This window comes from Coptis chinensis, chromosome 5, assembly GCF_015680905.1.
Source record: "Coptis chinensis isolate HL-2020 chromosome 5, ASM1568090v1, whole genome shotgun sequence".
In the NCBI taxonomy this organism is placed as follows: Eukaryota; Viridiplantae; Streptophyta; class Magnoliopsida; order Ranunculales; family Ranunculaceae; genus Coptis; species Coptis chinensis.
In genome coordinates this window covers 14,763,787-14,778,518 of record NC_141460.1, presented here as the reverse complement: position 1 = coordinate 14,778,518, position 14,732 = coordinate 14,763,787, and the positions used below count along the sequence as shown (strand labels likewise).

At 39.7% G+C, this 14,732-nt stretch overlaps 1 protein-coding gene across 1 annotated transcript; it reads left to right on the top strand.

Moving 5' to 3' along the window:
- Positions 1 to 11,533: 11,533 nt before the first annotated feature.
- LOC147496834 (uncharacterized) lies at positions 11,534 to 14,286 on the top strand. The gene is made up of 4 exons (XM_086562673.1): positions 11,534 to 11,963; positions 12,074 to 13,676; positions 13,776 to 14,051; positions 14,196 to 14,286. The coding sequence occupies exons 1-4, from the start codon at positions 11,534 to 11,536 to the stop codon at positions 14,284 to 14,286; spliced, it is 2,400 nt and encodes a 799-aa protein (XP_086418799.1).
- Positions 14,287 to 14,732: the final 446 nt, after the last annotated feature.

Genomic DNA, 14,732 nt, shown 5'->3' with positions numbered 1-14,732 from the left:
TGAAAATAGATCTCAAATTTGAAATTACATAAAACCTAATTTTTAAACCCTAATATGTCACCTTTTGGGCTTCAAATAGGACTCAAAAAGGCCCAAAAACATATTCTAACTCATGGGCCAATTTTGGCATGTTAAAATACGCTCAAATATAAGTATAGCAAGACCGTAATTGATTTTATAACTTCTAATCAATAAATTTTACACAAGATTATAAAATTTTAATACAACAATCTAAAAGTGTAAGACATATGATGTTAATTATCTTTTTTTATTTTAAGTGGTGATTCATTGAATGACTGCCTAATTAGGAAGTACTCCTTGATGTTGCTCTCGGTAATACATTGAATGGATGTCCAAGCTATGTAAAACAAAAAAAGATATATTATGGAACAACCTTAAGTATAAATATGTATTAACGATATATCATCCAAAAGGGCATCAACACTCGCTTGATTGCCTAATTATAGTCTACTTGTGAGAACAAACATGAAGCAAAAAGTTGTGGATCAAAAGTATCGGTGGATTCAAATCTCTTTAATTTCCTCTCATATAATCAATCACTACTAGTTTAGTTTAGCATTAGTAATTCGCAATCTCTACAACCATTGTTTTTAATCCCTCAAACCCCTTTCCAATTTTGTCCTTATTCACAATACAACTTAAAGGTGGAACGATATCTTACTCATCATTTACTCATTGAGGGATAATTAAGTTTTGATATTGCATAGTTTTGGTCAATGACATCCATCATCCATCATTATCCATAATCTCATCCCACATACCATTCTCAACCATAAAAACAACGCATGTCAGCCACTTCATGACAATTCATCTGCCATTTTTTATATCTATCAAAAGCTCCCAGATCTCATGTTAGTTTAAACCTTATTTTTATAGAATTTTAGGTCAAATATAGTCAGATAGATAACCTAGGGCCGCAGCAACACCCAACCAACTTTTACTTAGCTTCAACTCTAAAAAATTCAGAAAAAAATGTGCGCTGATTTGTCTAGTGCGCCCCAAGCTAAACAATCAAATCAATTCACACCGATCAAGATAATTAAATTTGCTACCGAGGTAAATTTGACACTTGGCAAAAGTGATATACAAATTTTTTTTTTCATTAATAGTTAATACTATTACAATCTACTTCGACTCGTCTAATGAGTCGGCAATCACATCAAAACCACCATCCTTACAACACCGGTTGTACCCCATCTTAAACAAACTAGATTGATGCATGCACAACGTGCGTTTTGCTTAAAGAATAGAAGGGCAATATCATCAATTAACTAAAAAAAACAGGGGGTACAATAGTCAAAACATAGACGAAGAGATTTAGAGTTACATTAAAAAAAATACTATTTCACTATTGCAGGACTGTAACTAAGGGTCGCGATCTTTATAATAGTTTAGATTTTTGGAGACACGATTCAACCGCTTTACCAACTCACTTCTGGACTCATGCTCCAGCTCAGCAAGCTAGGGTGACAGCATCATCCCTCTCCTTAGGAAAGCGCACCGCTTCAGTCACCAAAGCTTTCTCCCTCTCAAGGTGCTCCTTCACCAACTTCTCTTTTTCTGCCAACAACTCCATAACTTGGCTTTCATAACGAGCCCGCATCTGCTCATTCAGTTTCTTCTTAGCATCACGCAGGGTTAGCGCACCCTTGTTTTTTAACTCCCTCACACCAGCATTGAGGGCATTCCAGGCCATCCGACTATGGCCATCAGTGAAATTCTCCACGCCAATGAGATAGTACTTAGCAATTTCCATGCACCGATATAAACCCTCCACCATTGAAATAGTTTGGAGTTAGTAGAGTTTGTGCTTAATACGCAATACCGGTTGCTATTTATAGCCAAAATTACAACTACTAACAACACAATTAATTACCAACATCGGTATATATTAGGCAACTAAGATTTTGTTTAAATTTCAAATTCCAATACAGAAATTAAAAGACAAATTCAAATTACAATCCTTGGAGATGTCTTCAGCTGGCGTCACCACAGGCAAAACAAAACAAGAGATTAATATTCCTAAGGATCAATGCCTTCAGGATCCCTGCCCACCTGCTGACGGTAAATCTTAAGCAACTGTTGATACTTCAAAACAATCTCATTCCTCGCCTCAGTGGCCCTTTGTATCTGACGAAGCAAAGTGGCTACCTCTATATCTTTGGTGCCCAAATGGCTCAATGCCATTTCATATAAGTCCTTCAGCCGAACAATTTCAGGATCACTTGACTCAGTTGTAACCTTGAGGTAGCACACTTCTTGTTCCAGTAAACAAAGTTGCTCTTCACTACGCTCACGATCTCCATCAGTCCAACGGAGATCAAATTCATGTCGTTCCAAATCAAGCTTTAAAGCAACATTCTCTTCCTCAAGCGTGAAGTCCAGTCAGCGTATCTTCCAACTCAGACCTCATCAGCGTAAGTTGCTCAAGTTCCTCAGATGAAACACTTCGAACAGCAGCAGTCTCCGCCTCCTTTAACAAGCACCTAGACACTTCAGCTTCCGCATTAACTCGCCAGACCTCAGATTCCAAATTCACAATCCTGGCTTGATGCAACACATAATTTTCTTCATGCTGCCAAAGCATGTCATCCGGTATGCTTTGCACCTGCATTTTCGACATGTTAATCAGGGTATAACTCAAAGACAAACAATTTATAATAGAGTATTGAATACTTATAGATAGTAAACCGCTCTGGGCCTCCGCCACTCTAGCAGCAACGCAGTCTTGTCCCCACCGGGTATAGCACTACCTATCAACATCAACATCGGGCGGAACCACCAACAGACACAGGTGCCATCCCAACACCAACTCTCAAACACCGCTGGCGACCATCAAGTCCAGCCGACACCTTTTGTTTCTTGGGGACCTCAGTGACCTTCTCTTTCCCTTTGTCCTTCTGGGATGTTGTCAGAACACTGACTCTCTCAATCACAACAAACCTTCCACTGGTTCCCTCAACACAATCCCAGCAGCCGGTAACTGAGCAACTAGGGAAGTTTAAAAGGCAGGCCTCATCAGATATTGATATCCAGAAGCAAGAAACAGTTGAGGAACCAAATACCTCCCACCATCAGCTCCAACCACCTCTACTGGCTCACCCGAATCTACAGCCTTAGTACCAGATGAACTGGCCACCATACTATTCTTATCACCTGAAGGCTCCGGAACATCAGCAGTTCGGGCACCCCCAGCTATATGACATCATGCATTTCAACATCCCCGCCAACAAAAGCAGACACCCATATATCAACAAAATTCAATCCAGAAGTACCAGGCATCATCTGAATGGAAACTACAATAGTAACTTTAACAACCTTAGCAATGACCTCGGAATAATTACTCCTAACATTCTCTACAGGACTATCAACAACGGGTTTTGGAACTCTTCTTTCTCTCACATGCACACTGAAAGCTTTAAAAATATTCAAACCATACAACAGCCGATAATAGCTAGCCGCAAACGCCCTAGCAAGTGGTTCTGCATCCAAGTTATCATCTGGCCGGGATTCGAACCAATCTGACACTATCAGGAATATTCAGATCTTCCCTTACTCAGCCATATCCAACTCGATCTTTTTCTTCACCGGCATTAGAAATTGACTATTATGATCTGAAGTAGTTCCCCATCTACGATGGTCTTCAACCTCCTTAGGTTCCATACCCACCGCATCGTATGGAACATGTTTAACAGGTTCACCGATTGAAGTACTACTAGATGACATGGTCTTCTATCTTGAACATATTCAAAATTCGGGGAAAATTCAAAACCCTGACCCTATATGTTTACTCTCTTTCAACTAAAGAAATGAGGCAAAACTTCTCCTAAATCCACTTCTCAATGACGGTTCCAACACCATATTTAGAAAGTGGCACATTTTTAAAAAGATTTTGTCGAAAATCTCTCAACATCTATTTGCGCATTTCAGACCATTGTGAACGCTTACAAACCACACTTCTATTGGGTTTGTGGAACCGTCGAGCTTTGCTCCGGTGTCCGATGCTGCGTTCACGATTTTCTGTTTGGAGAAGGGGGCGCTACCTGCACTCGAGTTGGCCTTCTAGAAGGCGCGCCGTGCGCTCATGCTTGTGAAAGTTACTGGAAGTTGGTAATGAAGGGGGCACACTACATTTCGATCACGCCTTATCCAGTATGACCCCTTTTCGTGCCTTAGAAATTTTCAGCGATTTTTGATATTTCAGCCCAAAGCCTATTTTCTCACCTTTTTCTATATGTACCTATATAAAGGAAATAGAATAGGGTTTTAAGACAACTTTGAGAGATTCATTCCATGGGAATTGTGAAGGCTCTATTGATTTAGGGTTTGAGTGAGGCATCTTGTTCTTGATTCTAGTTACCTCTTGTTAAACTCTCCAATCTTTACTATAAAGGAAACTCGGCTCTTCTGTGGACGTAGGTAACATTTACTGAACCACCTTAAATCTTTGTGTCTCTTTGTATTATTTACTTCCATATTTATTGTTGTTATGAATTGTGATGATAAACTAGTAGTTTTGCTTTGTTGAGTTTGTTGTGATAACTACCAAAGTCTTGGGTGGGTGACTTTCTTGGTGTGAACTCCAAGTTGAAGTCATTTGGGATAGAAAGTAACTAGATTGAGGTGTGACTTTCTAGTGAAATCTCCCAACAAGTGGTATCAGAGCTTGGTTCCTGAATTAGTGTATACAGGGTGTTTGAGGAAAAAACTCCACATTTAGTATTGGAAGATAGGTGTTTGTAGAAATTCCCTGAGAGGGTCTCCACCAGTGTTTTGGTTCATTGGAAGTCATGACGACCAATAAAGAAAGCTACAAGATAGAGAAGTTTGATGGTACAAACTTCAGCTATTGAAAGATGCAAATTGAAGACTACCTCTACCAGAAGGATTTGTATGAACCTTTGATGGGGGAGAAGCCAACGAGTTACGAGCAAAGTGAATGGGATTTGCTAGATAGAAAAACATTGGCGACAATTCGATTGAGTCCCTCAAAGTTGGTGGCCTTCAATATTAAAAATGAGAAGACGGCGGTGTCTCTCATGAAGGCACTCACGTGCATGTATGAGCAACCTTCGACCGCGAACAAGGTCTATTTGATTACCAAGCTCTTCTCCATGAGAATGTCGGAGAATGATTCCTTCAAGGACCACTTAAATGAATTCAACCAAACGATAGACCAATTGGAGTCGGTTGAGATTACATTTAATGATGAAGTGAGAGTGTTGGCGATAATAGGACAAATGCCTCTAAGTTGGAAGGCTACGGTTGTGGCTATTAGTGGCTCGGCGGGAATGAATAAGTTGAAATTCGACGATGTAGTTAGTATGATACTAGCGGAGGAAATTCAAAGGAGTTTGGATGGGGCCTCGACACTGGGTTCGGCTTTGAGTACCGAGAGCGAAGGGATGCATGTGCACAAGGGTCATGGTAGACTGAGAAATAGAAGGGGGAGAATGAACTCTCATGCCCCTAGTGATGAGCCTAGAGATAATAGTATCATTATATGTTACAATTATGGTTTGTCTGGCCACTATAGTAATCGATGCCAAGCACCAAGGAATGACAACTACAAGAAGAACAAGAAGCTAATGTAGTTGAAGTGGAAGATGATGCTTTGATATGTTCGATGGAGAACAATAAGGAGTCTTGGGTTTTAGATTCTGGCGCATCATTCCATGTGACCTCAAATCGAGAGTTCTTTGTGAACTACACCAAAGTTGGCCTTGGAAAGGTCTTTCTTGGTGATGACTAATCTTGTGCCATTATTGGCAAAGGTGATGTCCATGTCATGTTGAAAGATAGGACATGGTTATTAAGGGATGTTCGACACGTTCCGGATTTGAGAAAGAATTTGATTTTGGTGGGTCAATTAGCTATTGAAGGATTTGTTACAATCTTCACGAGAGATACTTGGAAAGTCTCTAAGGGTTCGCTAATAGTAGCTAAAGGCGACAAGGATGATACTCTCTACATGACCGCACACGGGTGTGGGTTGAATGTCATGGTAAATGGCAAAGAGGATCCAAATGTTTGGCACCGCAAACTTGGTCACATGAGTGAGAAAGGAATGCAAGTCCTTCACTCCACTGGTAAACTCTCGTTAAAGTCGACGAACTTTGACTTCTACAAGAATTACATGTTTAAAAAGAAAAGAAGGGTGAGTTTTCATGAGATGGGTCGAACTCTGAAAGTTAGGAAGCTTGAGTTGATTCATACAGATGTTTGGGGGCCAGCTAATGTCTCTTCACTTGGCGGAAAGTTATATTTTGTGACTTCCATTGATGACCATACTATGAAGGTGTGGGTCTATTTCTTGAGACACAAGTCCGAGGTATTAGAAGTGTTCAAGATGTGGAAGGCCATGGTTGAGAATGAGACATGCTTCAAGGTGAAGAAACTGAGATCCGCTAATAGTGGAAAGTATGTTGATTCAGGTTTTGAGAAGTATTGTGCTAACAGTGACATCAAGATGGAAAAGACTTTGCAAGGAACACTTCAGTAGAATGGGGTTGCAAAGCGGATGATTTTAACACTGATAGATAGGGCTAGGTGTATGCGTACACTAGCAGGCTTTCCTGAGCAATACTGGGCAGAGAGCGCTAGCACAGCAGCTTACCTGATCAACTGAGGACCGTCAGTACCTTTGGATTTCAGGATTCCAGAGGAAGTGTGGAGTGGGAAGGATGTAAACCTTTCCTATTTGAGAGTGTTTAGGTGTGAGTCCTATGTGCACACTAGTGACCAAGCTAGGAGTCAGCTCGATGTCAAGTGTACCTTCATTGGATATGGCGATGATGATCGTGGTTATCGTTTTTGGGATGACCAAAATCGGAAAATTATTCAAAGCAGAGATGCCTTGTTCAGTGAGACAGTTTTGTACAAGGACAGAAAAGAAGCACAGCCTATGGAGCCGGTTACAGATAGTAATACTGAGTATGTTAAGTTGGAAGGCTTTGATATGAGTCGAGGTGTTGTGGAAGTTCCACAGTCAGATGATGATAGTAGTGACTCAGATGTGGAGACTACGCCACCAAGTCCATCTCTACATCGTGCACTAAGGAGGTTATCCAGGCAAACTGTACCGAGCATGAAGTATCCTCCCTCCACCTATTTATTTATTGATGATGATGAACCTCATTGCTATATATGATGCGGCATTGGAGGTTGGTGATGCTAGCGTGTGGGAGCTTGTTATGCATGATGAGACGAAGTCCCTCGTCTTTAGTGCCAAAGTACCCAAGGACATGACTCTACAAAACAAATGGGTGTATCGAGTCAAGAAGGAACATGATGGCTCCAAGAGATATATGGTAATGATATTCTCCCCAAATACTTTTCAGTCAGTGTTTAGTATTGTTGTAGCGGAAGGTTTAAATCTTAAGCAGTTAGATGTGAAAACTACTCGCCTCCATTGTGACCATGTTGAGGAGATTTACACGCGACAACTATTGGGTTTCCTACGGAAGGATAGAGAGAATATGGTGTGCAAGCTGAGAAAGAGCTTGCATGGTTTCTAACAAGCCCCTAGGCGGTGGCACATGGTTTGCACGCACCCGGATATATCCCATGCAGTGGGAGTTGCTTGGAGGTTTATGGCTAACCTTGGCAAACATCATTAGGAAGCGGTGAAATGGATATTATGTTATTCATGGAGTACCATATAGACATGTCTATGTCATGGTAGGGGTGTTGTGAAGATGAAGTTGAAGTGTTCAACTTCGTCGGGTCTTCGTGCTTGAAGACCATGATGGATGAGCTGAGTGTTTCATTAATAAATTGGATTTGGATTGAGTTGTTACAATTGAGATGTGATGTGCATGTAAAATCTTGAAGGTTCCAAGTGGGAGATTGTTGGGTTTGTGGAACCGTCGAGCTTTGCTCCGGTGTCCGATGCCGCGTTCACAATTTTCTATTTGGAGAAGGGGGCGCGACCTGCGCTCGAGTTGGCCTTGTAGAAGGCGCGCCCCGCACTCATGCTTGTGAAAGTTACTAGAAGTTGGTAACGAAGGGGGTGCGACCTGCGCTCGACCACGCCTTATCCAGGGCGCACTCATGCCTTCTGAAATTTTCACTGATTTTTTTATATTTCGGCCCAAAGCCCATTTTCTCACCTTTTTCTATGTGTACCTATATAAAAGAAATAGAATAGGGTTTTGAGACAACTTTGAGAGATTCATTTCATGGGAATTATGGGAGCTTTATTGAGCTAGGGTTTGAGTGAGGCCTCTTGTTCTTGATTCTAGTTACCTCTTGTAAAACTCTCTAATCTTTACTATAAAGGAAACTCAGCTCTTGTGTGGATGTAGGTAACATTTACTGAACCACCTTAAATCTTTATGTCTCTTTGCATTATTTACTTTCATATTTATTGTTACTATGAATTGTGATGATAAACTAGTGGCTTTGCTTTGTTGAGTTTGTTGTGATAACTACCAAAGTCTTGGGTGGGTGACTTCCTTGGTGTGAACTCCAAGTTGAAGTCATTTGGGATAGAAAGTAACTAGATTGAGGTGTGATTTTCTAGTGAAATCTCCCAACAACTTCCACTACATCCACTTCTTTAGCAGGCATCATTACAACGTGACAAAAGGGGCGATGTTTGGAACCCTCCTTCATAAACCCCTAATGGGGTATAGGCCTATCACCAAGACAAGACTAGGTCCACATGCCCTAGCTGTAATGGGCATGGATCAGCCATAGACAATAGTCAAGCCTAATCAGCTTAGCTCTAATAAAGCCCAATGGCTCTGATCCATTGATAATTAAACTCGACCCATATTTATTGGACATTTATACTTGGAACAATCCAAAGCCCGAGTCAAGCTTTCCTAAATCAAACAAGGAACTAAGAAAGTCCAACATTAATTTGGGTTGTAATATGTCTGTCCCCATGACAGTCCAATTGTCATTTAATCGAGTCCAAAACTCATGGGTGATCTTGGACACACCCATAAAACCATTCCCATACCCCCATAACTAACTAAAGTTTTTGTCATACCCTAATAATCGTCTCAATCCAATAATATCTCCCAAATTCATTTGGGGTATTTCCAAAAAAAAATAAAAAAAATGAACAACAACAACACATGGCCTTATTAGAAGTTTCAGTTGAACTTCATTTAGATCTCTGATTGGATCCTCAGAATGCGACGAAAATAAAAGAGGCACTCTTATGAATTCCCAGTGACTGCAACTGGGTCGAACTCGTCAAAATAACTGGTTTCCTACCAAAGTATGAATGTGGAAGAACATATAGGGAAAGGACAAACATTCTGAGGCACCTACGACAAGTTCTAACAATCTATATGTTGCCTCAGTCACAAATGGGAACGAGTAGACTTGGAGCTGTAAAAACCAATCGATGGCAGATGATAGCTTGAACAAATAGACCTGCAAGCTTATAATTGAGTACATTAGTCTAAGTTTTCTGTAGTGAACAAAATGGCTGTGTTTGGTCTGATTATTGTATTCACATGGTATGAAGTCCAATAGTTGTCTACCTTCAAAGCAGCGCTGCCAAAGTGATTTCTTAATCGTAATTCGCACACTTGATTGGTTTGCAAATATGTAAAAGGAGCTTCTTCGGTATGGAATCATTCTTCGATCTTGTCATAGTAGTTCAACCAAAAGGTGCATCTCTACTTAATAAATTGTGGTGCAAAGCGAAAAGACCTCATCCTTCTTTCTCCATCTGAAGTTCTAAACTCTTTCCGTTTCTTTGAGTTTATATGGACTTCAAATTGAAACAATCACCTTACTAGATTCTATTTATTAACAAATTAACTTATAGGCTCAACACCTAAATCACCTCACACAGGAGGCATGTGCTTTAAAATGGATCATCTCCAATTTAAGCGCATGGTTAATTTTCATGCACAAAGATGATACTACAAGTTTGCCTACCAAGAACAACGATCTAAGATAGATCTCTTAGAGCTCTTCAACCCATTCAGTGATTCAAATAGACGAATAGTTCACACGACAATGAATCTAAATTTATTCCCAACTGGTGCCCTATAATATCCCAAAAATCTAACTCGTGACTTTGTTTCTATGAGCACGAGTAATTTTGACTTACAAAGGAGTGTGCATTTTACTATATAAAAAGAACATGATCGTGAAAATACAACAACACACGACTTTGTAATTTTGCCACTACAAAAAAATTGAGTTTAGCCGACGGACCCAGTAGATGTACACCGACGGCTATAATATGTTGGTAGTTACCGACGGTTCTAGCTCGTTGGCTGCCAAAATATCACTATCGGATTAGTTATTTAACATATTGTTAGATTTTTTTTCTTACCCGACAGATATCCCACTGTTTTAAGCCGTCGAGATAACCGACGGTTAATAATGGTTGGACATTTTCGACGAATATTTTATGTGTACCAACTGTTTTTAGAGTTGGCCAACCGGTTGGAATGAAATACTGCTAAAAACATTCAAGGATTTAACAGTGCGCGAAAAAAGTTTCAGTTCCCACCCAAAATAATAGAAGGAAACATAGTCTCACACAACTACAGCAAACAACAGCCGGCAGCAAAAGGGAGGCCAAGGTATTCTCTCTCTCACTCTCTCACTCCCTTACACACTTTTGTCTTAAAAATCTCTCACCCCCAATTTTTTGCTCTTTTTCAGTAAATCCAACGCATTCTCTATCTTTTCAACGCCTTCAATCAAAGGTAATTTTTCTTCCTCTAACTCGTTTTCTATTTTGGTTTTAAAGGTAGTATTTTTTTCCTCTAACTCATTTTCTATTGAGCTCAAATGAAGTAACTTTATTCATTTTTTTATATTGATGTGAACAAGTTTGATCTGCATTCTCACATCAAGGTGCGTGTTTATTTTTTCCTTCCTTCTTTGGATTTGTGTGGGTTTCTCATTCTAAGCATCAGGTTGTATATAAATTAAGTTGATTTTTTTTATGCGTAGACTATGAGTCTGTTTTGAAGTGTGGGTTTGTTGATTTACGCCAACTATTTGCATGATATTTGATGAACTGTCTTAAAGATAAATCTTTATAAGTTGGGTGCTGATTAAAATTTGGGTTTTGGGGTGTATTGGGGTTGGTATTTGGTTGGAGGATAGTGATACATCTCTTATCGATCTAACAGTGTATGTGAATGGTGAATTTTAGTATTGAGTCCTTGTTTCTAATCTGATGAGCTTAACTCACTAACCTGAACTATTAATGAAATTAAGCGAAAAAAATGAAATCTTGAGTTTGGATGCTATGTTTGGGTATGAGTGATTATAAGATGCATGAATATATATGTTCTTATTTTATTTTCTTTGTTCTGAATTCCTCTCTTTTCTATTTCTTTTAGAAGTTTATTAAGTTATAAAGTCAATGGGTTTGATAGATAAGAGTTGGATTAACTTGGACAGTTTTCGAGATCCACGTTTTATAAAAGGTGTTGAGGATTTTAGTTCCTTTGTTGTGGAACACCATCACAACAAGAATGTTATACCATGTCCTTGTAGAAAGTGTCGAAACCAAGGCCCGGCAATGAGTCACGATGATGTTGTGATACATTGTTTTAGCCATGGATTTGACAAGACGTATAAATTCTGGTTTTTGGATGGTGAGAAAGAATGTCCAAAACAACTCAATGAAAGTGGATCAAGTTTTCAAGCAAACGTGCCTGTGGTGGACATGTATGCAGCATTCACCATTCTTGCGGAAGAACTTAGTCTTGATAACTTGGACGCTGTTTTGGGTGAGGATCCAGGAGGTCGTACCGAGGGAGAAGAACTCGTTGAAGGTGTTGAGTTTAATGATAATTTGTGTGAAGCCATGACTGAATTGTATCCTGGATGTACTGACTTCTCTATTCTTAGATTTGTCATGAAATTGCTTAATTTGAAGATCACAAATGGGTTGAGCGATAAGGCTTTTACTGATTTTCTTCAACTACTCCGGATGGTGATGCCTAGTGGTAATAAGATACCCGAGAATGCCTAAAAGCAAATAAGATGATTAAAGACTTGAAGTTGAAATGCTAGAAGATTGACGCATGTAGAAATGATTGCATCTTGTATTGGGGAGATAATGAATTTGAGGTTTCTTGTCCTATATGTGGAGTTTCTAGATACAAAACTGCAACCATTGAGCAATTGAGGGCACGGACAAGTAGGGTGCCTGCAAAGGTTTTGCGATACTTTCCTCTTACTGATAGGTTGAAGAGATTGTATAGTGTGGGTTGGGTGGCGAAGGAGATGCAGTGGCATTCTACTGGGGCATCAAAGCCTGGTACAATGAGGCATCCCGTTGACTCGGCAGTATGGAAGCAAGTGGATTTAAAGTATCCAAATTTCTCTGCTGAGGCATGCAATGTTCGTCTGGGACTAGCCACTGATGGTTTTAATCCTTTTGGTACTCTAGGAACACAATACAATTCATGGCCTATAATGTGTGTGACATATAACCTTCCCCCTTGGCTATGTATGAAGTCGCAATTCACCATGCTTACAACACTCATTGAGGGTCCAAAACAACCGGGTAATGATATTGATGTGTATTTTCAACCTTTAGTTAAAGAGTTGCAAGACTTGTGGCGTGATGGGGCGATGGTTAAAGATGTATTCAAAGGTGAAGTGTTCAAAATGCGTGCTATTTTGTTGTGGACAATCCACGATTTACCAGCTTATGGAAATATATCCGGTTGTAAAACTAAGGGCAGATTTGCTTGCCCTGCTTGTGGTCCGAAAACTGCTTCTTTATGGCTTAAGCATGGAAAGAAGCATGTGTATATGAGAACTAGACGTTGGCTTCCATTGACATCGAAGGCTAGACATGATACAAGGGAGAGCACATATGATAAGACAAAGGAACTAGACGAGCAACCAATTAGGTTTACTGGTGTTGAAGTTAAGAGAATGACCAAGAATTTGAAAATCAAATTTGGAAAAGGCAAGAAAAGGAAAGATGGCGAAGGTGATGAACAAGAAGGCAATGAAGCAGCTTCATGTTTTTCCAAGCGGTCTATCTTTTTTAGGCTCAAGTATTGGAAACGCATTGTCGTTCGTCATATCCTTGATGTCATGCATATTGAAAAAAATGTGTGTGAAATCTTTCTTGCTATGATGTTGAATACGAAGAAAACTAAAGATAATGCCAAAGCACGCAATGATTTAAAGAGTATGAAAATTAAAAAGAAATATTGGGTGACTCAAGTTAACGGGAAACGAGTTATGCCCCAAGGTATTTTTTGGCTTCGAAAAGAAGAGAGGAAGTTGTTCATCCAGACCTTACAAAATCTAAGTGTACCTGTTGGCTTTAGTGGTAATTGGTCCAATATTGTCAAGGGCGATTGTGTGGATTTGAAACAAATGAAGTCACATGACTATCATATTTTGATGCAACATTTGCTCCCAGTGTTGATCCAGCATGCGTATAGAGATGGGAACATAAAAGAAGCTCGATCTATTATTACAACTATTTATACTTTCTTCGGTGCTTTATGTTCCAAAAAAGTGGAGATCGAAACACTGAATGTACTGGAAAGGGGTATGATCAAGGCCCTGTGTGCTCTTGAGAGAATCTACCCACCCTCACTATTCATTTCTATGATGCATCTACCTATTCACTTAGCTTACGAGGCTCATCAATGTGGGCCTGTTTTTTGTAGGTGGATGTATTGTTTCGAAAGGTACACAACTTGTTTCTGTTTTTGTTTCCTGTTTTTCAACCTGCTTCCATTGCTTTTACTATAATTTAATTCTTTTTCATTTTTTCCCGCTTTGGAAAGATACATGAAAATCTTCAAGGATTCTGTTACAAACAAAGCGCGTCCTGAAGGTTGTATTGCGGAGCGTTACTTGAGGGAGGAGACACTTCTGTATTGTGCTGGATATAAAGGAGGGGGCATGTTAGATAAACTTGATAAGATGGCTGATAATGAACCACAACTTTTACCAGATTTTTCAGATAGTGTGGAGGACAACCCCACTACCAATGAGGGTGGACCACTTGGCCCAAGTGCGACGTATAGATTGGAAGTTGTGGAGTATGAACAAGCACGTCAGTGGGTACTAAAAAGCCATCCGAGTTACAAGAGTTGCATTGGCACATGTAAGTATATGATGTGTCATATTGACATTGTTGGATACTAAACTTAACAAAATAATGTACATGTTATGTGACTAACTTTTATAAGAAATTTGTGTAGGAAGTATAGTAGCTTCATTAAGGACAGTAAAACAAGTGCAAGGAGGAGTGGGCAGAATAGAGTACCATCCTCAGATGATTTCATCACTTAGTTGACAAAAGAACCCAAATTCTTGGAATCGAACGATGTTCATTTTAAGGATTTGGTTAGGGGACTTACACGGTTTGCTACGAAGTACCATAAATACTGTGTCAATGGGTTTCTCTTTATCACCAAGGAGTACCAGAAAACTAAAAGGAACCAAAATAGTGGTGTTAGCACAAGCTGCATGACCACCTTCCATTCAAGTGCAAAGGACAAGAATCCAATTGATGGAGATGCAGATTACTATGGTGTCCTAACAAACATTGTTCAACTAAACTATCGTGAAGGGTACAAGACGGTATTGTTCAAATGTGACTGGGCTAAGTGCACACAACTTGGTGTGAAAATAGATGAAGAAGCAAACTTGAGGCTAGTTAATTTATCTAATCTACTCAGTTCATACCGCATATGCGAAGAACCATTTATTCTTGCAGAAAAAGTTATACAGGTTTT